Source organism: Haliotis cracherodii, unplaced genomic scaffold (genome assembly GCF_022045235.1).
Source record: "Haliotis cracherodii isolate W230 unplaced genomic scaffold, xgHalCrac1.p SCAF_6, whole genome shotgun sequence".
In the NCBI taxonomy this organism is placed as follows: Eukaryota; Metazoa; Mollusca; class Gastropoda; order Lepetellida; family Haliotidae; genus Haliotis; species Haliotis cracherodii.
Genome location: NW_027266319.1, coordinates 56,355,603 through 56,377,929, shown reverse-complemented (window position 1 = coordinate 56,377,929; position 22,327 = coordinate 56,355,603). Strand labels below are relative to the sequence as shown.

General features: G+C 41.7%; 3 protein-coding genes across 4 annotated transcripts; all 3 read left to right on the top strand.

The window, feature by feature from the left end:
• LOC139445540 (collagen alpha-4(VI) chain-like) lies at positions 1-5,987 on the top strand. The gene is made up of 3 exons (XM_071226682.1): positions 1-220; positions 2,081-2,638; positions 5,074-5,987. Exons 1-3 carry the CDS (start codon positions 1-3, stop codon positions 5,538-5,540), a joined length of 1,245 nt encoding a protein of 414 aa, XP_071082783.1. The 3' UTR covers positions 5,541-5,987.
• Positions 5,988-6,550: 563 nt separating this feature from the next.
• LOC139446525 (S-antigen protein-like) lies at positions 6,551-8,292 on the top strand. The gene is made up of 3 exons (XM_071227828.1): positions 6,551-6,569; positions 6,894-7,252; positions 7,450-8,292. Exons 1-3 carry the CDS (start codon positions 6,551-6,553, stop codon positions 8,290-8,292), a joined length of 1,221 nt encoding a protein of 406 aa, XP_071083929.1.
• A 267-nt stretch (positions 8,293-8,559) lies between these two features.
• LOC139445807 (oncoprotein-induced transcript 3 protein-like) lies at positions 8,560-22,169 on the top strand. Of its 2 annotated transcripts, none has more exons than XM_071227034.1 (10): positions 8,560-8,636; positions 9,163-9,233; positions 10,027-10,277; positions 12,861-12,974; positions 13,652-13,777; positions 14,221-14,399; positions 15,231-15,430; positions 19,289-19,480; positions 21,076-21,320; positions 21,983-22,169. In XM_071227034.1, the coding sequence occupies exons 1-10, from the start codon at positions 8,574-8,576 to the stop codon at positions 22,159-22,161; spliced, it is 1,620 nt and encodes a 539-aa protein (XP_071083135.1). In that variant the 5' UTR covers positions 8,560-8,573; the 3' UTR covers positions 22,162-22,169. The 2 variants fall into 2 exon arrangements, with proteins under 2 accessions (XP_071083135.1, XP_071083134.1); XM_071227033.1 differs by having other exon boundaries at positions 21,968-22,169.
• Positions 22,170-22,327: the final 158 nt, after the last annotated feature.

The window sequence follows — 22,327 nt, the reverse complement described above, 5'->3', positions numbered from 1 at the left end:
ATGTACGCATTGCAAGACGGAACAGCCGTCTCTTATTTTCCCGAACCATGGCCAGCACAGCAGACAAGACTCCGGAATACACACCCCACTTGGCCGCTGGCATCTGATAGTAACGTAGGACAGATACCCTCCGTGTGTATCGTGGACACGGAGATGGGAAGCATTCTTGTTTTATGCGTATTCCTTGCTTGTATTCACGAGAAGCTGGTTTCATCTCAATGTGAGTGGACAATTTGTCTTTCTTATTTCTTATTTGTGATATCCTGTGTAACGTATGTTCACTTCTATTGGGATTTTTGCATGTGGGAAATGCCTGAACGTTCAGTTGATGTCTTTTTGTATGTATTAATTTATCATTTTGTCATTATACAGTGGAATTGAACTGAGTGTCTTTTAGGCCAAGTATGGTCAGGTGTATTGTACAACTTGTTCTTATTAATTTATTAAAACCTTTTTTTGAACTTGGTTTAGGTTATGCATGGATTATTCAAGACTGCGGGGATTGTGAAATATTTATAAGACAAATAAAGCAACGTATTAACGATAGATGCCAACAAAACTGGCACAATAGTTTTACACAAAACTATCAACAAACAGCGTATTGTGCATATAAATCTTTATTACGAATAGAAACTTATACGGATGCCTTTTAGGGCCATTTTCTTCCTTTTCTTTTGAAATTTCAAGATACTAAGTTGAAATTTCAAGATGCTCTGTTGAAATTTCAAGATGCTCTGTTGAAATTTCAAGATGCTAAGTTGGGTATAATTTGATTAAATTTGAGCAAGATGAAGGGCATGTATATCTAAATAATTATTAATGTTCTAAGTTTACAAGCAAAATATATATATTTAAAAATGTGTGACAAACATTTAGTATTTGTAGTGGGCATGATAGATACGAACCTTTCTGGACAGGGATTGTTGTGATAAATCATAGGTAAATAGCACGAGGCATCCAAGTTCCGAGCACACGAGAAGAAAGTGGTTTACATTTTCAACATAATAAAACCATAACGTTCACAATAAGTACAGATTCTGTTTTCAACATCTGTCCCAGTTTTTCTCCCTTTTCTATATCTAGATTGTGGTTGCTACATCGAAATTTTAAAACTGTCACCAGAAACGTGTTATTTTCAACACAAGTAAGATAAGTTTACGGAAGCCTTTTAGGGACATTTGTTTTTCTTGAAATTTCTACATGAGATCTTGAAATTTCAAGATACTCATTTATAATTTCCAGATACATACTAAGTTGAAATTTCAAGATACATAAGTTGAATTTTTAAGATAAGGATCTTGAAATTTCAAGACAATAAGTTTAAATTTCGTGCTAAACGTTTGTTTGTTTGACATCGATCCACGCAGTTGGGATACAATGGCATGCATCAACCAAGTCAGCGAGCCTGACCACAGTCGCCTTTTACGACAAGCATAGTCGCCTTTTATGGCAAGCATAGGTTGCTGAAGATCTATTCTACCACGGATCTTCACGGGTCTTAAGTGATGTATATATACTGGAGAAATTTACATTCAGGTGATGCCAACCATCTTTTCGTACGCCCAAACCCCGAGGCCTTTAAGTGGTAGTCCGTATGCCGCAGTGAATTACGCTGGATGCCATTCAAATGTTAAATCTGCTACGTGGATGCCAATATTTTAATGTTGAAATTTATTTTCGTCATTTTTTTTTCTTGCAAAGATATGTAAATAAATAGTTAGCCCTAAGGGTATGAACACGCATGGTCATGCATTTTATGTGAATCCCAGTCTTATGTACTTGTCCCAGCTTTGTACCCTGATATGACTCAAGAAATGTAAAATTGGACGCCAAGACAATTTAAATGGTATGCCGGATGCTGAAGACCTATCCTAACGCGGATCTTCACGGGTCATCAGCTAAAGTTGTTTTCTAAACCCGCATTCGATTATTTGTAAATATAACTAAAATATTTTGAGCTGCAGCTTAAAGAAACGAATCACTGAACGATTTTTGTTAGTTCCTTACTTTTAACCCCCGAAAATAATCACTCTTTATGTTCTGTCCTCACGAATATTTATGTCTGATTCATCTGTTGCAGTATGTCCGTCAGTGAGACGGGACCTGGTCATCCTACTGGACAGCTCGGGTAGCGTAACAAAGCCAGACTTCGAAAAGGCAAAACAGTTTCTGGAAAGTTTCATCGGTGACCTTGAAGTCAGCGACGAGGGCTACCAGATTGCCGTGGTACGTTTCTCAGACGGCATACGGCGTGAAGCCAAGCTGGGGCAGTTTAATGGAAAGAAAGGAGAACTGAGGGCAAAGGTGATGAAGATCTACCACAATGGCGGGGGAACCAACACAGCCAAGGCTCTGAACTACGCTCTGACAAAGATCCTCACGAGGGGAAACAGGGATGAGGTACCGGATCAGATTCTGACTCTAACCGACGGAAAGTCTGACGACATGGAGTCCACAGCCAAAGCGATAGAGGCAGCGCGTGCGAAGCACGTGGAGATGATTTCGGTGGGGGTCGGGGCGGGAGTGAACGACACAGAACTTCGAAACCTGGCGTCAAGGCCAGAGCTCATGTTCAAGGTCAACAGTTACGCCGAGCTAAGCAGCATCAAAAGTCAGCTTGTCGCGTTGTCATGCGGACGTAAGTTTCACTGTCGTGTCATTTTATTGGTAATTGGTTGATGCCGTCGATGCATTCTAAATGTTGTACCATGCCGTGTGTGTTGAGTAAATCTGGACTGAAACCATAAAAAAACCAGCAAAGACCAGTGAAAATCCGGGTTAGAATTGGTCATCAGCAACCCATGCTTGTCATAACAAGCGACTATTTGTGTCGTCAGAGGCGACTATATATGTCATAAGAGGCGACAAACGTTGTCGTTGGGTCTGGCTCGGTGACTTGGTTGATGCATGTCATCGTATTCCAATTGCGTATTACAATGCTCATCACTCAATCACAAGATTGTCTGGTCCAGACTCGCTTATATACAGACCGCCGTCACGTGGCTGGAATCAAATATAACAAACAAACATTCGTTAGGTAACGTTTCGCTACGCTACGTTGTCTTATATAATGGCGAATTATATTGTGTCCTTCGGCTACGCTGCGATATGTTACGTTTTTTTAAGAAAAATAGGGTGAACAAGCTTTAGTTTCAAGTAATCTTGATAGATTATGCACGGAGATGAACTGCAAACTGCTGAAATTGTTCATTGCCAAAAAAAGAATTGGTTTGATCTTCCTCCTACATTTCCAACTGCAAATAATACATATATATGTACATATATTCAAGCCAAAATTTGATATACACTCTTCAAAAAAGGAAACGCACAGGTAGATTTTTAGTAAATGTATTGTACCTAATAAAGTCGATATAATTAATTTAATATCATAGATACAAATATGAATTTTTTGTGCTCGATAGTCACACGTTGTCGTTGTACAAAGGCATTGACAACTGTTCATTGTCATGTCACATAAGGCCACAAGGTTGCGCCGAACTCAGTATCTCGCGTGACCGCCCCGGGCAGCAATCACGGCACTGCATCTCCTCGGGACTGACTGGATAAGTGTACGAATTCTGTCCTGTGGAATTCTGCGCAATTCCTCTTGTAACGCGTTGGCCAGTTCTGGGAGTGTCTGCGGAGTGTTCTGACGTTGACGTACACGTCGATCGAGTTCATCCCAGAGCTGTTCGATTGGGTTGAGATCTGGAGATCTCGACGGCCAGGGCAAGGCGTTGATGTAGGCATTTTGAAGGGAGTCTACCGACACGAGATGTGTGCGGTGGAGCGTTGTCCTGTTGAAACAGCTCCCTCTAGCGGTCAAGATGGAAGAAGGTGAGGTTGAAGAATTGGATTCATGAAGCGACTTGCTGTCAAATTTCCCTGAACCACAACCAAGTCAGATCTCGTGGTGTAGGATATGCCCCACTACACCATGACACTTCCGCCACCGAAATGGTCGAATTCACGTACACAATTTGGGGCAAAACGCTCATTTCGACGACGATAAACACGTTGTCTTCCATCTCGCCTGTGAAGAAGAAATACTAAACCACACTCGACTCCAGTTTCCCAAATTCCAAGGCTGTAAGTTATGGTACCAACGCAAGCCTCGCTGTCGATGGATCTGTTGCAAAACAGGGACGATAACTGGTCTTCTTGGTGGGATTCCTGCCTCGCGAAGATGGTTCCTGACAGTCTGGTCCGATATCCCCCTCAGGGGATGTGCAGGGGTGGTAACTCTTGGTCAAACGGTTCTCGGGCGGCTCTAGGACGGTCTACAGTGGAATTGAACTGAATGTATCGGTGTCAAATGCGGCAAATGGTGCTGTGGTGGACGTTGAACAGGCGTGAAACAGAAGACTGCAATTCCCCTCTTAGAATACGTCCTATGGCGATGTTCCGATCGGCAGCGCTGCTATTCTTACGAATGCCATAACTTACACGTGCATTTTGCTTTACTGTTTTCCTCCATGACATTTTTAAACAAGTGTGAAAACAATGCCGCTTCAAACATTGCAAATCGGCAATGGCTCCGTTTTGACGCACCGTTTGTCGAATATCAGGCCACCAACATATATCCAATTCATATACCGGATTTCTTTGTCAATGAGGGGCGGTCGGGTAGCTTAGTGGTTAAAGCGTTCGCTCGTCTCGCCGAAGACCCGGGTTCGATTCTCGACATGGGTACAATGTGTGAAGCCCATTTCTGGTGTCCCCCGCCGTGATATTGCTGGAATATTGCTAAAAGCGGCGTAAAACCATACTCACTCACTCACTCTTTGTCAATGAACTACATACTACCTGTGCGTTACTTTCCTGGAAGAGTGTATACTACTCAAAATAAGTTAAAGAACACCCGATACTTTTATATGATAGTAACTGCAGATTACCTTTCAATAATATGAGATGAGGTGGTGTGGAGAAGTGGGGTTTAACGTCACGCCCAAGTGTGTGTGTGTGTGTGTGTGTGTGTGTGTGTGTGTGTGTGTGTGTGTGTGTGTGTGTGTGTGTGTATGTGTGAATGTGTGTCACATTATTTGATTTCAAATCGTTTGTTTTTGTTTACAGTGACGACGACAATCCCTACAACCACTTCAACTACAACTACAACCACAACAACGACGACTCCAACTACAACACCTTCAACTACAACAACGACGACCACGGCGACATCCACGACGACCCCGACTACAACAACGGCGAATCCAACCACGACCTCCTCAACATGGGAAACGACAACGTCAAGTACCGTCACACCAACTCTCAACTCAACATCGGCAATAAACATTTCTCTTCCTTTATCAAACTTAACAAATGACGAGCCATCTCGGGACCTTGACCACAACCACGAGGTCATCAACAACAGTTTAAGAGAGAGGCGGAATATGGTGGAGTCGGCGTCCACGCACTGGAAGAAGGTGGTGGGGACGTCAGTGGCGGTGTTTGCACTGACTGCGATCGTCTCAGGGATGATTGCGATAATCGTCAAAAATCGCAGGAAAAGAAATAGGAAACACACACTCGAGACCCTTTGAGTATTCGAAACACTCCCTTGACGTAAACATTGAGATACTGTTGCCTTTGTTTTCTTCTTTAATATTCTGCGTTAAACGCCTTGAGTGCATGTGCAAAATATATACTGATCAAAGTTCACCCTTAATATTTCAACGTACTCCTTGCTGCGCTTGGTTGGTGATAAATTTTTTAATCAAATTGTCGATCATTTTTAGCGAATTCTACGAATTATTGAGCTATTGAAGCAAAATCCGTTTATGTTATATAAACTTGGAACACACAAAATAACATAGTTTGATGTACATATTCCTCGAAAAATGAATGCCTTTTGCAGATTTTGCTAAGTGTCATATGTGGCAAATTCAATTACAACACATGGTCCCTTGCATGCGTGCATCTATATTGAGTATACTGGCCGTCGCGTTGTTGAAGTGGGCCCTGATTTCCGTTGTGTATAATACTTATGAACACAGTTGTTGATAATAAATCTCTTTTCCATGTGATCAGTTTTGTTTTTTCAACTTTGTTAAAGTAACAGATAGAGTTATATATAATAGATATTATTGGTTCTCTATATGTTAAGAGGCGACGTAGTAAATCGGGTGGTCAAGTTCGATGACTTTGTTGATGCATGTCATGGTATCCTAATTTAAAGAGTGAGTGAGTTGGGTTTAACGCCGCTTTAAACATTACTCCAGTTATATCACGGTGTGTCAGCTTAATGTGGGAGGAAACCCGGAAGTGATGCAGGTTTCGGACGTTTACCACTTCGGTGAAACCCACGAGCACGGGTATGGTGCTGACAAACCTAGAAACATAATCGGGGCGAACAATTAGACGACCGAGCCTGGAAATTGCAGCCTAGTTCGGCAAGGGTGGAAACTGGACTTTTATAGTCAGTTAACGCTCTTGCCTCGGGAAGATGTATCTTTCTCGTGGCTGGTCATTCTATAGAGGACCCACCATTTAATTTTCTGTGAGAGAGAATGCCTTGGAATTTAGCTTGAGACGAAAAAGTTTTCTCAGTACAATGTGTTTCTCTGAAAGAGGTATGAATCAGGACAACGTTTTATGGACAACAACTTCTTTTCTTCTTTGTCACGACGTTTCAGAGCTACTTCTTGCTCCTTCATCATGTAAATACAGTATTGATGAAGTAGCTGAGTATTCACCTGATGAAGTAGCACAGTATTCACCTGATGAAGTAGCTGAGTATTCACCTGATGAAGGAGCACAGTATTCACCCGGTGACGTAGCTGAGTATTCACCTGATGAAGGAGCACAGTATTCCCCTGATGAAGTAGCAGAGTATTCACCTGATGAAGGAGCACAGTATTCCCCTGATGAAGGAGCTGAGTATTAACCTGATGAAGGAGCACAGTATTCCCCCGATGAAGTAGCTGAGTATTCACCTGATGAAGTAGCTGAGTATTCACCTGATGAAGTAGCTGAGTATTCCCCTGATGAAGGAGCACAGTATTCCCCTGATGAAGGAGCACAGTATTCCCCTGATGAAGGAGCACAGTATTCCCCTGATGAAGTAGCCGAGTATTCCCCTGATGAAGGAGGACGGTATTCCCCTGATGAAGTAGCTGAGTATTCCCCTGATGAAGTAGCTGAGTATTCACCTGATGAAGTAGCTGAGTATTCCCCTGATGAAGGAGCACAGTATTCCCCTGATGAAGGAGCACAGTATTCCCCAGATGAAGTAGCTGAGTATTCACCTGATGAAGTAGCACAGTACTCCCCCTGATGAAGTAGCTGAGTATTCCCCTGATGAAGGAGCACAGTATTCCCCTGATGGAGTAGCTGAGTATTCCCCTGATGAAGGAGCACAGTATTCCCCTGATGAAGGAGCACAGTATTCACCTGATGAAGGAGCACAGTATTCCCCAGATGAAGTAGCTGAGTATTCACCTGATGAAGTAGCACAGTACTCCCCCTGATGAAGTAGCTGAGTATTCCCCTGATGAAGGAGCACAGTATTCCCCAGATGAAGTAGCTGAGTATTCCCCTGATGAAGTAGCTGAGTATTCCCCAGATGAAGGAGCACAGTATTCCCCTGATGAAGGAGGACAGTATTCCCCTGATGAAGTAGCTGAGTATTCACCTGATGAAGTAACTGAGTATTCACCTGATGAAGGAGGACAGTATTCCCCTGATGAAGGAGCACAGTATTCACCTCATGAAGTAGCACAGTATTCCCCTGATGAAGTAGCTGAGTATTCACCTGATGAAGTAGCACAGTATTCACCTGATGAAGTAGTTGAGTATTCACCTGACGAAGGAGCACAGTATTCACCTGACGAAGTAGCACAGTATTCACCTGATGAAGTAGCTGAGTATTCCCCTGATGAAGTAACTGAGTATTCACCTGATGAAGGAGGACAGTATTCCCCTGACGAAGGAGCACAGTATTCACCTCATGAAGTAGCACAGTATTCCCCTGATGAAGTAGCTGAGTATTCACCTGATGAAGTAGCACAGTATTCACCTGATGAAGTAGTTGAGTATTCACCTGACGAAGGAACACAGTATTCACCTGACGAAGTAGCACAGTATTCACCTGATGAAGTAGCTGAGTATTCCCCTGATGAAGTAGCTGAGTATTCCCCTGATGAAGTAGCTGAGTATTCATCTGATGAAGTAGAACAGTATTCCCCTGATGAAGTAGCTGAATATTCACCTGATGAAGGAGGACAGTATTCCCCTGATGAAGTAGCACAGTATTCACCTGATGAAGGAGCTCTGAAACGTTGTGACAAAGAGTAAAAGAAGTTGTTATGTATTAAAAAAAAGTGTCATGTATTCATGTTCTTCCATTTTCAAAAATGCCCATCAAAGACTTCTGAAAGAGGCAGCCAAACATTTTTGGGAAATTATTTTTCAGAATCTTCAGCATGTCAAGTGAACGATATTTTTTATCGCAAGACAAACACTGGGTTGTAACTATGTCAGGAGGTGCGTTAGCTTCATACTCGCCTTCTATCAGTTGAGGTGTTGACAACTGGGCTAGTTCACACACACACACAAAGTACACAGAGCTCCCGGACATGACACACGCGGTGTTGCTCCTTCTGGTGTCCGTGATAGCCCAAGTTGACGGCGCCGTACAGGTAGAACACTGTGTCATCAAACATTATATTTAAATTTATACAAAAAATGTATAATTTCATGCATATGTTCACATAACCTAACATAACATAAATAATATAAATAGATAATTATTTAGCTATACTATTGGACAATTGCAATAAAACCGTTTCGGTTTTGGTTTGTGTTTGTCCATGTTTGTGCTCGTTAGTTGACATTTTGTTTGTTTGCTTGTTAAAGGTAATTCGAGACATTTTATCATAATAAAATGGAAACTGTTCCAGTCTTACTCCATCCATATGTAGAATCGAACCTAGAGGTTTGGGGTAGCGAGTCAACGCTGTAACCACTAGACTACCACACCATCCTTATGCACGATAGAAAAAATCAACTTTGAAATAGAAACTGCAAGTCCTCCCCATTGCATTTACTTATTTAATCTGTTTTGCCCATACTGAGTTTTGTGTGTGAGTGTTTGTCCAAGCATATTCCCCTTTTCTTTCCTTCACCACAAACTTAAGCCCCTGGTACGTCATTGACATGTTCTAGGATAACAACGTTTCCCTGATTCTCGGGCCCGACCCCCACACCGGCCTGGTCCAGATCACGCACGCAGGGAGGTAACACGTCATTACATATTATGACAGGGCTTATATTGTAATTTGGCAATTTGGCAATTATCCAGTGTAATGTATCTCCATTAGGAGAAATACCATGGGCCTGTTCACCACTAAAACGTCGCAGGTAAACTCATTTTTTTAGTCCAATCAAACAGAGCCCATACGCGAGAGAAATTCCTTGCAAAGCTAGTGACGGAGATGGTGACATCCCTTCTTCAGCGAAGCTGGGGAGGGTGTTGTTGATGCTTCATTGACCTTGGTCCTTTTCGTTTCACGTCATAATAAATGCTTCATTGAATTCATACAGATGTTCAGGTACTTGACGTTCCACAAGCCTACAATGTATCTCATCTGTCTATAGATGTGACATTGCCCGCTTTTATTGGGCTTCAATTGATTAGGGTGGACCACTGCATGATTCTTAATATTTTAGTGTGTGTGTGTGTGTGTGCGTGTGTGTGTGTGTGTGTGTGCGTGCGTGCGTGCGTGCGTGCGTGCGTGCGTGCGTGCGTGTGTGTGTGTGTGTGTGTGTGTGTGTGTGTGTGACTGGATATATTTTTAGACAGTCTTATTACTACTCATTTTATCAGGATTTCTTTCCAGTTTATTCTGGAACAAATTACCAACAATCCTCACCGCCTAAAAAATACAACAACCAACACCGGAATATCAACATGTCAAGGGACAGTCCCTAACAGACTACATATTTTATTATTTCAATTTGCTATCTTCATTATGCATCAAGTTCTTCATTGGACATTTCAAGATCTGTCATTGTGTGACGTTTGAACAGAACGGGGCTGGTGTGTGATGACGGCTTTGACGTTCACGCCGCTGAGATCGCCTGCCGTCAAGCAGGCTACCCGACAACTAACCCCAGAATAGAGGTTGCCGGAAAGTTCCATGCACTTCCGCCATCGATGACGTACATTCTTGACGAAATTAAGTGTTTCGGGAACGAGGCTACCCTGTCCGACTGCCAACACGACCCATGGTTTGTGGAGGACTGTGGGTCGGGAGAGACAGTCGCCGTGTTCTGCCAAGGTAAGCCAGAACGTCATGGTCAAGGTCGAGGTCAAATACTCAGTCAAGGGAGTACGGATACAGTAGAATCTAACCGAAAAGATCCGGGTTAAAACTGATCTTGAGAAACCCAGGCTTGTTGTAAGAGGCGACAAACAGGATCGGGTGGTCAGGCTCGCTGTCTTGGTTAATGCATGTCAACGTATCCAAATTGCGTTCTATCGATGCTCATGATGTCAATCGGTGGGATGTCTGGTCCATACTCGATTAATTTACAGACTGACATCAAATAACTGGAATAATTAAACGACAAACAAACAAACGGCAATCTATAGCAATCTTACAGCAATAGAAGGACAAGGGAGATATCAAAGATGTAGCCATTGGGGTAGCTGAACCTCGGACCGGTGTGATGTTCGAAGTTCAACGCTTTAACCACTAGGCTACCCCACCGCCTCAAAAGAAAGGTAAACTCTCTGTGGGTGCTAATTTTCCGTACCTGGTTAGTTTTTGTCCTGGGCCCACATGCACAAAGCGATCTTAGCGCTAAGATGATCGTAACTCCCATACTTTAACATAGGCTTACAATAGTTGTAGCGATAAGATCGCTTCGTGCAAGTGGGCCCAGGACAATTATTCAGATGCTGCTGGAAACAAGATAGAACCACTGTCAGACACACAGAGTATGGAGTAGGGTCTAAAAAGGCGCCACATTTTGTTTTTGGGAACAGATTAGTTTTATCCACCTTCCCCAAACAATGCCCCCTTTTCTACTGTTATTGTGCTGTGTGGGTAGTAACTTTCTGAAGTTTTGTTCCAGAATTATGAGGACAAATGATTTAGAATAGTCAACAGTATACAATGCGTTATAACAGTGAGCATTTGCAAACCTTGAATTTCTAGTAAGTGAGTGAGTATGGTTTTACTCCGCTTTTAGCAATATTCCAGCAATATCACGGCGGGGGACACCAGAAATGGGCCTCACACATTGTACCCATGTCGGGAATCGAACCCGCGTCTTCTGCGTAACGAGCGAACGCTTTAACCACTAGGCTACCCGACCGCCCCCGAATTTCTAGTAAATGACTTTTTAAGGTGAGTTTTGTTGTTGTCTACCTACATGCACACTCTCTAGATTGGATTTATTTGTAATGGAGGGAGTAGGTATATAGTACTCCTACATCGGCTGCTCCCGATCACGACTTATATGCACCCGACTCAACATACAAGCATGTTTATTGCTAATGACATGTTATTTACCGCGTGGACGAATTAGTGTGCAATCAATATTTTTATTCTCAGCTTCCCGGGGAGAATACACTGTTAGTGACTGTCACCATTAGGTCCTACTCATATATGAGTAGAGTGTCTTCTTTTCATCTTTTTGTCGACAACTGAAGAATGTTAATTGATGCTAAGCCTCGACTTGGATTCACAAACGGCCCAGTTGTCTAGGCAACGCAATTCACTGTGCACAATCGACCCTGATATATAAGCATGTAAATTGAGGGACAAAAGAAAGTACAGTAAACTACGGTTATAACGAACACGCTTATAACGAACTAACGGATATAACGAACTAACTTTTTACTACCGACTATATGCTATAGTTATGCTGTATATATGCTATTAACGAAGTACGGTTATAACGAACTAAAATTAGTAATCCCTTTGAGTTCGTTATAACCGTAGTTTACTGTATATAGTTTTTTTATGTAATTGAAATTTAACTATTGTTAAATTTAACTACGTCTGTGTTAAAAATAATCTGTGGCTGGGTATTTTCGTGTAAAAATGTATTGGTTCAGTGAAGACTTGGGTGAGAAATGACCACATGACTCTGCCATGTTTGACATGTAAATTTGTGTCCACAAAAAGCAAATTTATTAATTTTCAAAGATACTGAGTCAAAGATACCCATCAGCAGTTGTATAAGTTGTATTATGCGAAGAAATTGTTTATGATTTTTGAAACTTTCAATTCAAATTATATTTTAAGAAATGAAAACATGAAGACATATTCTTTGATTGCTGACTAGGTGCCCGTATAGTTATTTTTTTAAATAATATCGCTAACTTAAGACCAAAAGACGTTAATGGATGGTACTTGTTGTTACCCGTTGGACGTGTGGCATTGAAAGGCTAAAACAAGGACTGGTCGGCTGGCAGTCATTAGAATGTGTAGAGTGGGGTATCCATACTACACTGTAACATGGTATCTCAGTGGGCTAGCACCGAGAAACCGAATTAGTCCAGACTAGTACAAGTAACCACGCGTTATAGAAGTGCAAATATCTTGAAAGCGACGTAAAACGCATTTCGCCTCATCCCACCTCTTAGGGCAAGCTACATTTTCGCGTTTCACGAACAGAATATCCCTTTATCCAGTGAACATTTCGCCCAAACGTCGCCATCAAGTTTCCACTCAACCAACGGCCCAGGTGTCAGTGTAAATCCCGACCACGTGCAGCTCAAGCGGCACTGTTGTACAAAGTGCATTGCTTGGAGTGCATTGTTGGGATATTATTGTACTACACGTGACCTAGACAACGAACACCCATTGGAGCAGAGCCTTTAGCTGTCTCTGATATATTAACATTGCCAGATAACCCGTGCATGAGTAGTCCCTGTCGCCATAACGCTTCCTGTACCGAGGTCACAACACTCAACTTCCTGTGCTCGTGTATTTCCGGCTATACCGGTAGTTTATGTGAATCAGGTATGTGCAATATTCTAACTCTTTTGATTTTTTCTTCATTGTAAATAAAGGAAATATATTTAACTTTATTTTGCGAACCATCACTCCGATGGTAACATTATAACGGCCCTTTCAAATCCATTTTTGGTGCATTTTGTATTTCTCCCTCAATTAAAAAACCAAACTACGAAGATTATCAATCGCCCAAGCGTAAAATCCGTCTTAAAATCGAAAAGTTGTTATCGAAAACACTATTTTACATTTTTCAATGTTACAAATTTAATGCATTGTTCAATACATAGAGGCTTTTTGTCATTCCACACCGGAAAAGTCGTTGGCGTGGATGTTTTTTGGCAAAAAAAGATGTACATGTTTTACTTTTATGATCTTACTCAGAAAACCATAGTGTCAGTAAAAAACAGTAGTTCCGGCATACACTTGTGTGAAATGATATGTTATTATATTTGAGTGAAATGTCGATTTGATATCGATTCAGATGAATATAATGTTTCATCACTAAATTTATAATATGTAAAATACTTCAGTATGACCAGGATTTCAAAGTAGAGAAAGTTTATGGATAACAACTTCCATTCAAATTCTAAGTAATGCCTATCAAACAATTCATGACCAGGATTTGTTTTAATAAGGGTAGGCCTAAAATGAACACATAAAGTATACTGCCCTTTTATTTGCAGATATTGACGAATGTACTTTACAAAATGGCGGATGTAGCCACAACTGTGTGAACGATATTGGCAGTTATCATTGTGAATGCCCGGATGTGGAGTTAGCCCTGTCAACAGATCACCACACGTGTATCGGTACGTAAAACCGGTTGGTGTTATTTCGTTTGGAAGAATTTTGCGTGCCTTAGGAGTGCAAGAAACCTATCCCAGATTTTGTTTCTTAGTTTGTAGGGATGTATATATATTTCATGTTAGAGACAGGATTTCACGTATTTTTTAAGAACTGACAGTTACTCGCATGTAATCGTGATCTTGGTTTCGAATCCTGATTATGTTTCTAGGTTTATCAGCGCCATTCCCATGCACGTTAGCTTTCACCAAAACGGTAAACGTGTGAGACCTACATCACACCGGGCCTTCCTCCCACACCAAGCTGGCTCGCCATGATATAACTGGAACTGTTCAAGACGACCTTGAGCCAAACTCACTCACTTATAAAGGCATTAGAAATAATGGTTAAGGCGATCTGTCTCACTCATTCACTCACTCACTCACTCACTCACTCACTCTGTCCTCAGCCACTGGTGAGTCCGTCAGTTGCACCTCTCAGGCCATGACCATCACTTTCGACAAGGGGCACTTCCCAGGCCTCCACGCCCAGCACGTCACCCTGACCGACCCCACCTGTCGCGCCACCAGCAACGGCACCCACGTGATGATAACTGCACCCCTGGGGGCCTGTGGGACAAAATCCTCTGTAGGTACATCAGGAAATATTAACTGCTTGTCCTCTGGCCCGAGGGAATCAAATATAGCAGAGGGTCTTATATTAGTCAGTGGCCTGATTGGCCAGCGAGTCTGTATTTACACAATACCTAATATGAGAGTAGGTGCACGGGTGGCCCAGTCGTCCAAGACGCCGCAATTTGCTGTGCAGAGTTGCGTCCCTTGGGCACGCCAGAAAACTATGATTGTAGGTTCGAATCCCGGTTCGCCCTGATTTTGTTTTGAGGTTTGTCAGCACCAACTGTGACCGTGGGTTTAATCGAAGTGGTAAACGTCTGAGACCTGCATCACTTCGGGCTTTTCTCCCACATTCGGTTTACATGCCGTGATATAACTGGCACCTGTCAGTAACAGGTCGAACCATTATGAAGAACATTTCCAATAAATGCTGTACTTTCTCCTAAATATTTAATTATAAGATGCTCTATAACCAGGGATAGTGGTCCACTACCATATAGATAGTCAGTCATATAGATGGCCTGTTGTCAGTGTTCGGTTATTTGTTGTTTAACGCCGCACTCAGCAATATCCAGACAATCCACTGATTGACATCATGAGCATCGGCCCAAGCAATTAGCTTGCGATGACATGCATCAACCAAGTCAGCGAGCCTGACCTACCCGATCCCGTTAGTCGCTTCCTTCGACAGTCGGTTGCTGAAGACCAATTCTAACCCGATCTTCAATGGGGTCCTGATTTCCGTTGTCAAGCGAGCATGTTGCCATCCGTTATTTCCATGTGCTATATGTTATTGCAAACTTTCTGAGGTCCTTGCTAACTCCAACTATACTCTACGTTACAGAATCTGGGTGGGAAAATCATGTATGAAAATGTCGTGAAATCTCGAGAAGAGGTAATCGATGGCGTGATTTCACACGTCCGCGACATCGAGGTTCCGTTCCAATGCATCGTCCCCCTCTCTGAGAACCTGGAAGTCCCACTTCGTGTTGACAGGGACGTCCTCACATTCTCAGCTGAAGCAAGGGGACAGTTTGATACCAGGTAACACCCAAACATTGGTAAAAATGCTGTCATCCCTATCGATGACTTAAAACGTTGTTATAAGGTTATTAACCAATGGGAGATTGTTATTTGATCACGTGGGTGCACTCCATGAAAACTGTGCTGCTTGACGGGGCTGTCCGTTTTTTTTTTTGTTTCTTTCTTTGTTGTTTCACGCCCCAATCAGCAATATTCCAGCTATATGACGGCGGTCTGTAAATAATGGAGTCTGGACCATACAATCCAGTGATTGATATCATGAGCATCGATAAACTCAATTGGGATATGATCACAGCGTGTATGATCACCCGATCCCGTTATTCGCCTCTTACAACCAACATAGTCGCCTTTACGGCCAGCATGGGTTGCTGAAGATCTGTCCCTCCCCGGATCATCAGGGGTAGGTTGTGCTGTTAATCGTTCGCTTTGTGTTGTCTTGTGTATATGTCATCTTCCGCTGTACTAGACCAAACTTTGCTTTTATATCCGGTCTTTCTCGTGCCTGAATATATTGCACCCCTCTGGAAACTGTCTCTGAACTCTGAAAACCAGACGCAGATCCCCACATTTCCGGCCAACTCGTGCCATTCCGGGACAAGCCTTGTAGTAGGTTACGGAAAGATGCGAGTGGCGACGAATCAACTCCCTTCTCCGAGAGGGTAACGAAACATTCGTGACCAACTCGTGTTATTCCGGGACAAGCCTAACAGCGACTTGTGCCCCTCTCGTGGGTTCCGTCTGAGCGCAAACGGGCATAAGTAAAAGAATTGGTTCACGTTTATTCCCCCTCATGTCATATATATTCCAGATCTTATTTAAAACACATCAGGACTTACGGTATTTTTACAGTATAATTGAACACATATAACTGTATCTAGGGTATATTTTTAGATGCAAGACATGGGTAAAATCAAAACTTACTAGCGAGGGATTCTTTCAGCGAAGTACTTGATGTCATACACGCATTCTGATTGCTTTGTCGTATTTTCGCACATAACATTCGTCAATAGGGGAACGAGTCTTCTTGACGGTTACGGAAAGGGGCGAGTGGTGACGAAAGTTTTCAGCCTTAAGTACAGATCGAGAAATGTCTGGCAGCTATGATTTGGTGATATCGTGTATGATATTTATGTCTTTTAAATGTACACCCATCCAGTAACTAAAGCTAACCAAGTTTTTCAATATTTGGCGCTGTCTTCTTTTAACAAGAACCCTTGTGCTGAAAGTGAGCACAGATATTTTCAAGTAGGTGACATTTGTTGCGGAACTGGAGTTGGTGTGTTCAGCTTCCTGAACACGGAAAAGAGACTGTCTGACCTAGCCAAAATTTGTTTTTATTGCAGCTTGCATACATGTACGTGTAATGGCTGTTGAATGCCTAGTTATTATTTTAAATATATAAAGTTACGATAGAAGTCTTTGGGAAAACATTTGGTTGGTTGTAACATTCAAGGAGCTGTGGTGGCATTTAAGGGAAGGGAAGTAACTCTGCCTACACTATGTCTGTGTTTCTCTTTGGCAAAGAATGTCGCACGATGCTCTAGAGTCGTGAAAAATGTTCAATATTTATAACTAAATTTATTTTTTTTTATTGGGAACATGTTTTACATATTGACAAAACTAGACAACGTATCGCGTGTATTCCCAACCATGAAATTTGTTTGTTTTTTAAATTTCTTCTGACTGACCACTTTCTCTTACGTTGAGTATGACGACGAATGACACAATGTTATATAGACGGCCTTACATTTATGTGCCGGCAAATTGTAACTGTAACTGTTCCCATGTTAGCGACAAATAAACTCGGCAGATAATGACGACAGATAACATTGTGTATGGTCTGGTCAATAGCCTCTTTGTATACGAGCTTAGTTTGGTCATGTCTACAAATAGATAGAGTTCAAGTGTTTTATTTATCTCGATCGATTTCACAGCTCTCCAAATCTGCAATATTAAAATTTCACGTTAAACACGATTCGGAAATTATTTGGTGCCATATTGTATAAAAAGCATCTGTTAAACACAAACACTTAATAGATGTTGTATTCTAAAAGTTGTTTGTTTAAGTAATGTTTTTCTCAAAACAAAAGTCGAAATACAGAATTTAATATTTTTTTGTCACATTTCAAAATGTTCACTTAAAAGTGAAGTCGGTTGGTGAAAAAATATCGAAGGAATGGGAGTCTGGGAGTCCAAGAGTTACTTCCCTTTTACAGCGCTCTGAATTTGAATTTTACTTGAGAAAATATTATGTTTTAAATACATATATATGCACCACTTGTGACATGCTTACACCAGGCTGCATTGTTTGTTTGTTTAAAGTCACTGGCAGCAATATACCAGCTATATAACGGCTGTGTTTTAGTACTTGCATCTAGGCCTGGCGAGCCAGTGCATAGCAGATGGTTGTGGATGTCAAACGCAATCGGGGACGATGATGCACCATGAACCGAGTCACAGATCCTGGCAATCCAGTCCCCATTTAAGTCCACTAAACTTGGACTGGGACTTTTCCTTACCAGAAATCACAGCAGCGTAATAGCAATAGTCCAAAAGAAACGTCGTGGAATGTTGCTAACTGTATTCTGACTCTGTTACTATTCTTTTGTTAAGATTAACTTTGTGCTACCTCGGGATGGGGGAGGGAGGGGTAGGGTGGTTGCTGGCACGGGGGCGTTTGTAACGCAAACATTAACAGCAAGCTATGGCCACTACCAGTGGCATACCAAACTGAACAGCAAACGTCACTTCATGAAAATAATTCATTCAAAAATTCCACTTAAAATATCAATGCATTTATATGGGTATCTTGTTTTTGACGTTAGTCTGTATACAAATTTAATGTTAACGGTCAAAAAGGGACACAAATATAATATTTGGTCGCCAAAACGGAGCTTAACAAACGACCATGGTACAAAGTACAAAAAGCTTGAATTCCATGAAAATCAAATGTCACTTGCGTGTCCCTGTGACTTTTCTGGTAAACGGCACCCAATACGTGGATCCAGCATTCTTGTATCGATACTAGCGCCATGCCAAGACTTACGAAGAATAAGAAAAAAAGGGCTTTATGACGACTGCGTGCTGCCAGGCTGCATTGGTAAGCAATGCGTTTAATGTCCACGTGACAAGAGTCTACAGATGACAGCAACGACACCAGGTGACTAAACTTGTTTTGTTTGTTTGTGCCGCACTCAGCAATGTTCCAGCTATATGATGGCGGTTTGTAAATAATCTAGTCTGGACCAGACAATCCAATGATTGACATCATGAGATTCGATCCAAGCAACTGGGATACGTTAACATGCATTAACCAAGTCAGCAACCCTGACCACCCGATCCCGTTAGTCGCCTCTTACGACAAGCATAGTCGCCTTTTACGACAAGCATAGTTGCCTTTTACGGCAAGCATGGGTTGCTGAAGACCTATTCTACCCCGGATCTTCACGGGTCAGGTTACTAACAGCATGAGGTCGTCATAAACCATGGTTTCTCTTCTTCTTCCTGAGTATTGGCGCGGGCCGAAATTTGGGGATGTAAATATTCCGAGTTCATTGATAAAGTTCAAACACTATACTTCAAACGATTCATTGCATGGGGAAATTTGCTCCAAATAAAACAGTTATGTGATAATGTGGCCATCTCAAAATGTTTGTTTCTAGCCAATTACAGGTGCAATGTACAAAGGTTTTACGCTGCTTTTAGCAATAGTCCAGCAATATCACAGCAGGGAACACCACAAATGGGCTTCACATATTGTACCCATGTTGGGAATCGAACCTTGGTCTTCGGCGTGACGAGTGAACGCTACCCCACCGCATCTCAAATCCAGTAAAACTCCTATTTTGTCTTTTTCAGACTGGAATTATTCCAAGATGGGACTTATCAACAGGCTGTTTCCAACTCTTTCTTAGCGATCCCGGGTGAGGACATGCACGCACAGATTTTCGTCTCCTCTAACGGAAGTGACGTGACGCCATTTCCGGTCCGATGTATTGCGACGCCAACGCGCAACATATCCTACAACGTGTACGATCTTATCGATAAAAGGTAGGCTTTTAACTTAGCATGTAGCAATATTTTCCTCGAATGCTGTTTTATGGTAAAGATTTCAAAATAATAAGTAATATTTTGGTTGTGAAAATATTTGCATGTCACCCACAGGGTCACATATATCGAGGATTAGTTATCAATAACTTAAAGTCTCATTGATTAATCGACTTTTTATTGTTTGCGAAACGGCCTTTAAAAAAATCAAACGTCAAATTGCACTGACCTCAATTATTAAAGATGGCGTTATCCATTGCTCATGACACAAGAGGCGATTGTATGTGACCTCGCTTCAATTATAAATAAATCTGGTGATTGTTCCATACAGTTCTCCTTATTCGCTACATCCGACTCCATTCTAACCGGAGTTGACTGTTACAGTAAACTACGTTTATAACAAACTCAAAGGGACCACTAATTTTAGTTCGTAATAACCGTAGATCGTTATAAGCATATATACAGAATATATACAACAAATGGCCTGGACTAAAAAATAAGTTCGTTATATCGGTCAGTTCGTGATAAGCGTGCACGGTATAAACGTAGTTTAGTGTATTAAAATTTGAGTGTGTCAACCGATGTTACTATATTTCAGACAATTAGGCTTGGCTAGGTTCAAACTGAGTTAATTATAATCAGTGTTAATCAAGAAAACTAAGGGCTGGGCCAGAAATAAAACGTATAAAATGAAACCTCAGAAAAATACAAAATGGCTGTCAGGAGAAGGGGAAACAGAATAGCCACGTGTATTGCTGGAAGAAACAAATAGGTTAACGCTTGTTGTGTTGCTTGCTAAAGCTGTCATTGTTTGTTGTTTGTTTGTTGTTTAACGACCAACTCAGCATCATCAAGTTAATATGACGGCGGTCTGTAAAACATCGAGCCTGGACCAGACAATCCAGTGATTGACATCAACAAGATTAAAATACGATGACGTGCATCAACCATATCAGCGAGCCTGACCAACCGATCCCGTTAGTCGCCTCTTACGACAAGCAAAGTCGTCTTTTACGGCAAACATGGGTTGCTGAAGACCTATTCTACCCCGGATCTTCACGGGTCACTTGTCTTTTTTAAGCATTTTAAACGATAAGATAGTTCAAATAAGGTGTAGAATATCAAAGAGATTTAAAATCATAATCAAAGTTGCATTATTGATCATAAAGTATTCATATCAACAATCGAAAATATCCTGACGTACATCTGAATATATAGATACTTATTTATCAAAATCTATTTGATTTGTTCTTTAAATTGGTTTAATTCATATTGGATAAATAAATGAAACTAATTAGGCTTTTCCAATGACGTCACATGGAGTACGGCAGGCCAGGGTTTCAGTAGGCGTGGGCAACGTAGGGCAACCCCTAGCGCAAATGAGCCGACATGTGCTGACACTGGTCAACCAGGGTTCACTTGATCAGTTACACCTTGGTCAACACGTGTTCGTGTACCTGGTCGTCCAGGGTTTCGAAATCGAACACAGGCTGTTTGTGTGTCTGTTCAACGAAGTCGTGAAGTTTAAATCCCATACATCCATGAAAAGCTTGTTGGAAAATTTCATCAACGTCAAAAAATCAACTGGGTTGTTTCAGGTGCGCGATTGACACGACCTTGACCTTCCACTCATCCAATGATGACGCCAAGGTACAGTTTTCATTTGAAGCTTTCAAGTACCTAGACAACTCCCCAGCCGTGTTCCTTCACTGTGACGTCACCATGTGTTTGACGTCAAACAAAACGTCACGTTGCAGTAACAATTGTTCAGCAACACATCGAAGTAGACGTTCCTTACGACACAGCAGCGACAAGGGAGACAATCGATGGCCTGACAGTAACGGTAACTATGTTTTCACTTCCTTTTACACCGATTTTCCCCATATGTCAGCCATATCACGGCAGTGGAAAACCAGATATTAGAAATGGGCTTCAAACGTCACACCTATACAGGGAATCGAACCCGGACTTCGGCGTGAAGAGTTAACGCTTTACCTCAATTCATTCCCACCATCCCTGGACAAATTTCAACAATACTGACTCGATAACCGGAATAGAATATGCAGCTATAGCTATTTTTATAAAGCAAAAATTGTGACTTTAATCAAGAAAATAAAAGTGTGCCCAAAGTTTCTGCGTTTATGTAAGTATTGGGACTCACATGATAAACACCCATGCTTGTCGTAGGAGGCGACTAACGGGATCGGGTGGTCAGGCTCGCTGACATGGTTGATGCATGTCATCCATCCCAACTGCGTAGATCGATGCTTGTGATGTCAATCACTGGATTGTCTGGTCCAGACTCAATTATTTACAGACCGCCGTCAAACAGCTGGAATATTGCTGATTGCGACGTTAAACAACAAACAAACATGATAAACGGTATGTGAACATCATGTTGTGACAGAAGACTATAAGAAATATTCACATGATCATGTTGTTCACAGTTCATATTAACTGCTATGCATTTCTGCACTGGATATTGTGCAGTGCGTATTTTTGTAGGAGCGTTACCCATGGTCGACGAGTCATCGCTCAGTCAATCAACAACTGTTCTAACCACGGGGATTGTGACGTCGCTTTTGTCCTTGACCTTTCTGTTGTCTGTGTTTGTAAAACAAGGCTACGTCAAATCTTCACAGAAACACGTGATGTATCAACCATACAGTTCTGTATGGACATAAATAAACAGTTCAACCAATCTCCAAAACTATTTTTCAGCTTCAACACAAAGTGTCAGATGACAAAATATATTAATCGCAATAATTCCGGAGAATACACATATGCATCCCTGAACGTTATATGTCCTGGGGGGGTTTCAAAAAATAATTATCATTTCAATTAACATTA

Coding starts and splice junctions, on each gene's coding strand:
- LOC139445540 (XM_071226682.1), top strand. CDS start 1: ATGTACGCATTGCAAGACGGAACAGCCGTCTCTTATTTTCCCGAACCA. Junction 221..2,080: donor GAAGCTGGTTTCATCTCAAT/GTGAGTGGACAA, acceptor CATCTGTTGCAG/TATGTCCGTCAGTGAGACGG. Junction 2,639..5,073: donor TGTCGCGTTGTCATGCGGAC/GTAAGTTTCACT, acceptor TTTTGTTTACAG/TGACGACGACAATCCCTACA.
- LOC139446525 (XM_071227828.1), top strand. Junction 7,253..7,449: donor CTGAGTATTCACCTGATGAA/GTAGCACAGTAC, acceptor CTGATGAAGTAG/CACAGTACTCCCCCTGATGA.
- LOC139445807 (XM_071227033.1), top strand. CDS start 8,574: ATGACACACGCGGTGTTGCTCCTTCTGGTGTCCGTGATAGCCCAAGTT. Junction 8,637..9,162: donor AAGTTGACGGCGCCGTACAG/GTAGAACACTGT, acceptor GACATGTTCTAG/GATAACAACGTTTCCCTGAT. Junction 19,481..21,075: donor TACGATCTTATCGATAAAAG/GTAGGCTTTTAA, acceptor GGGTTGTTTCAG/GTGCGCGATTGACACGACCT.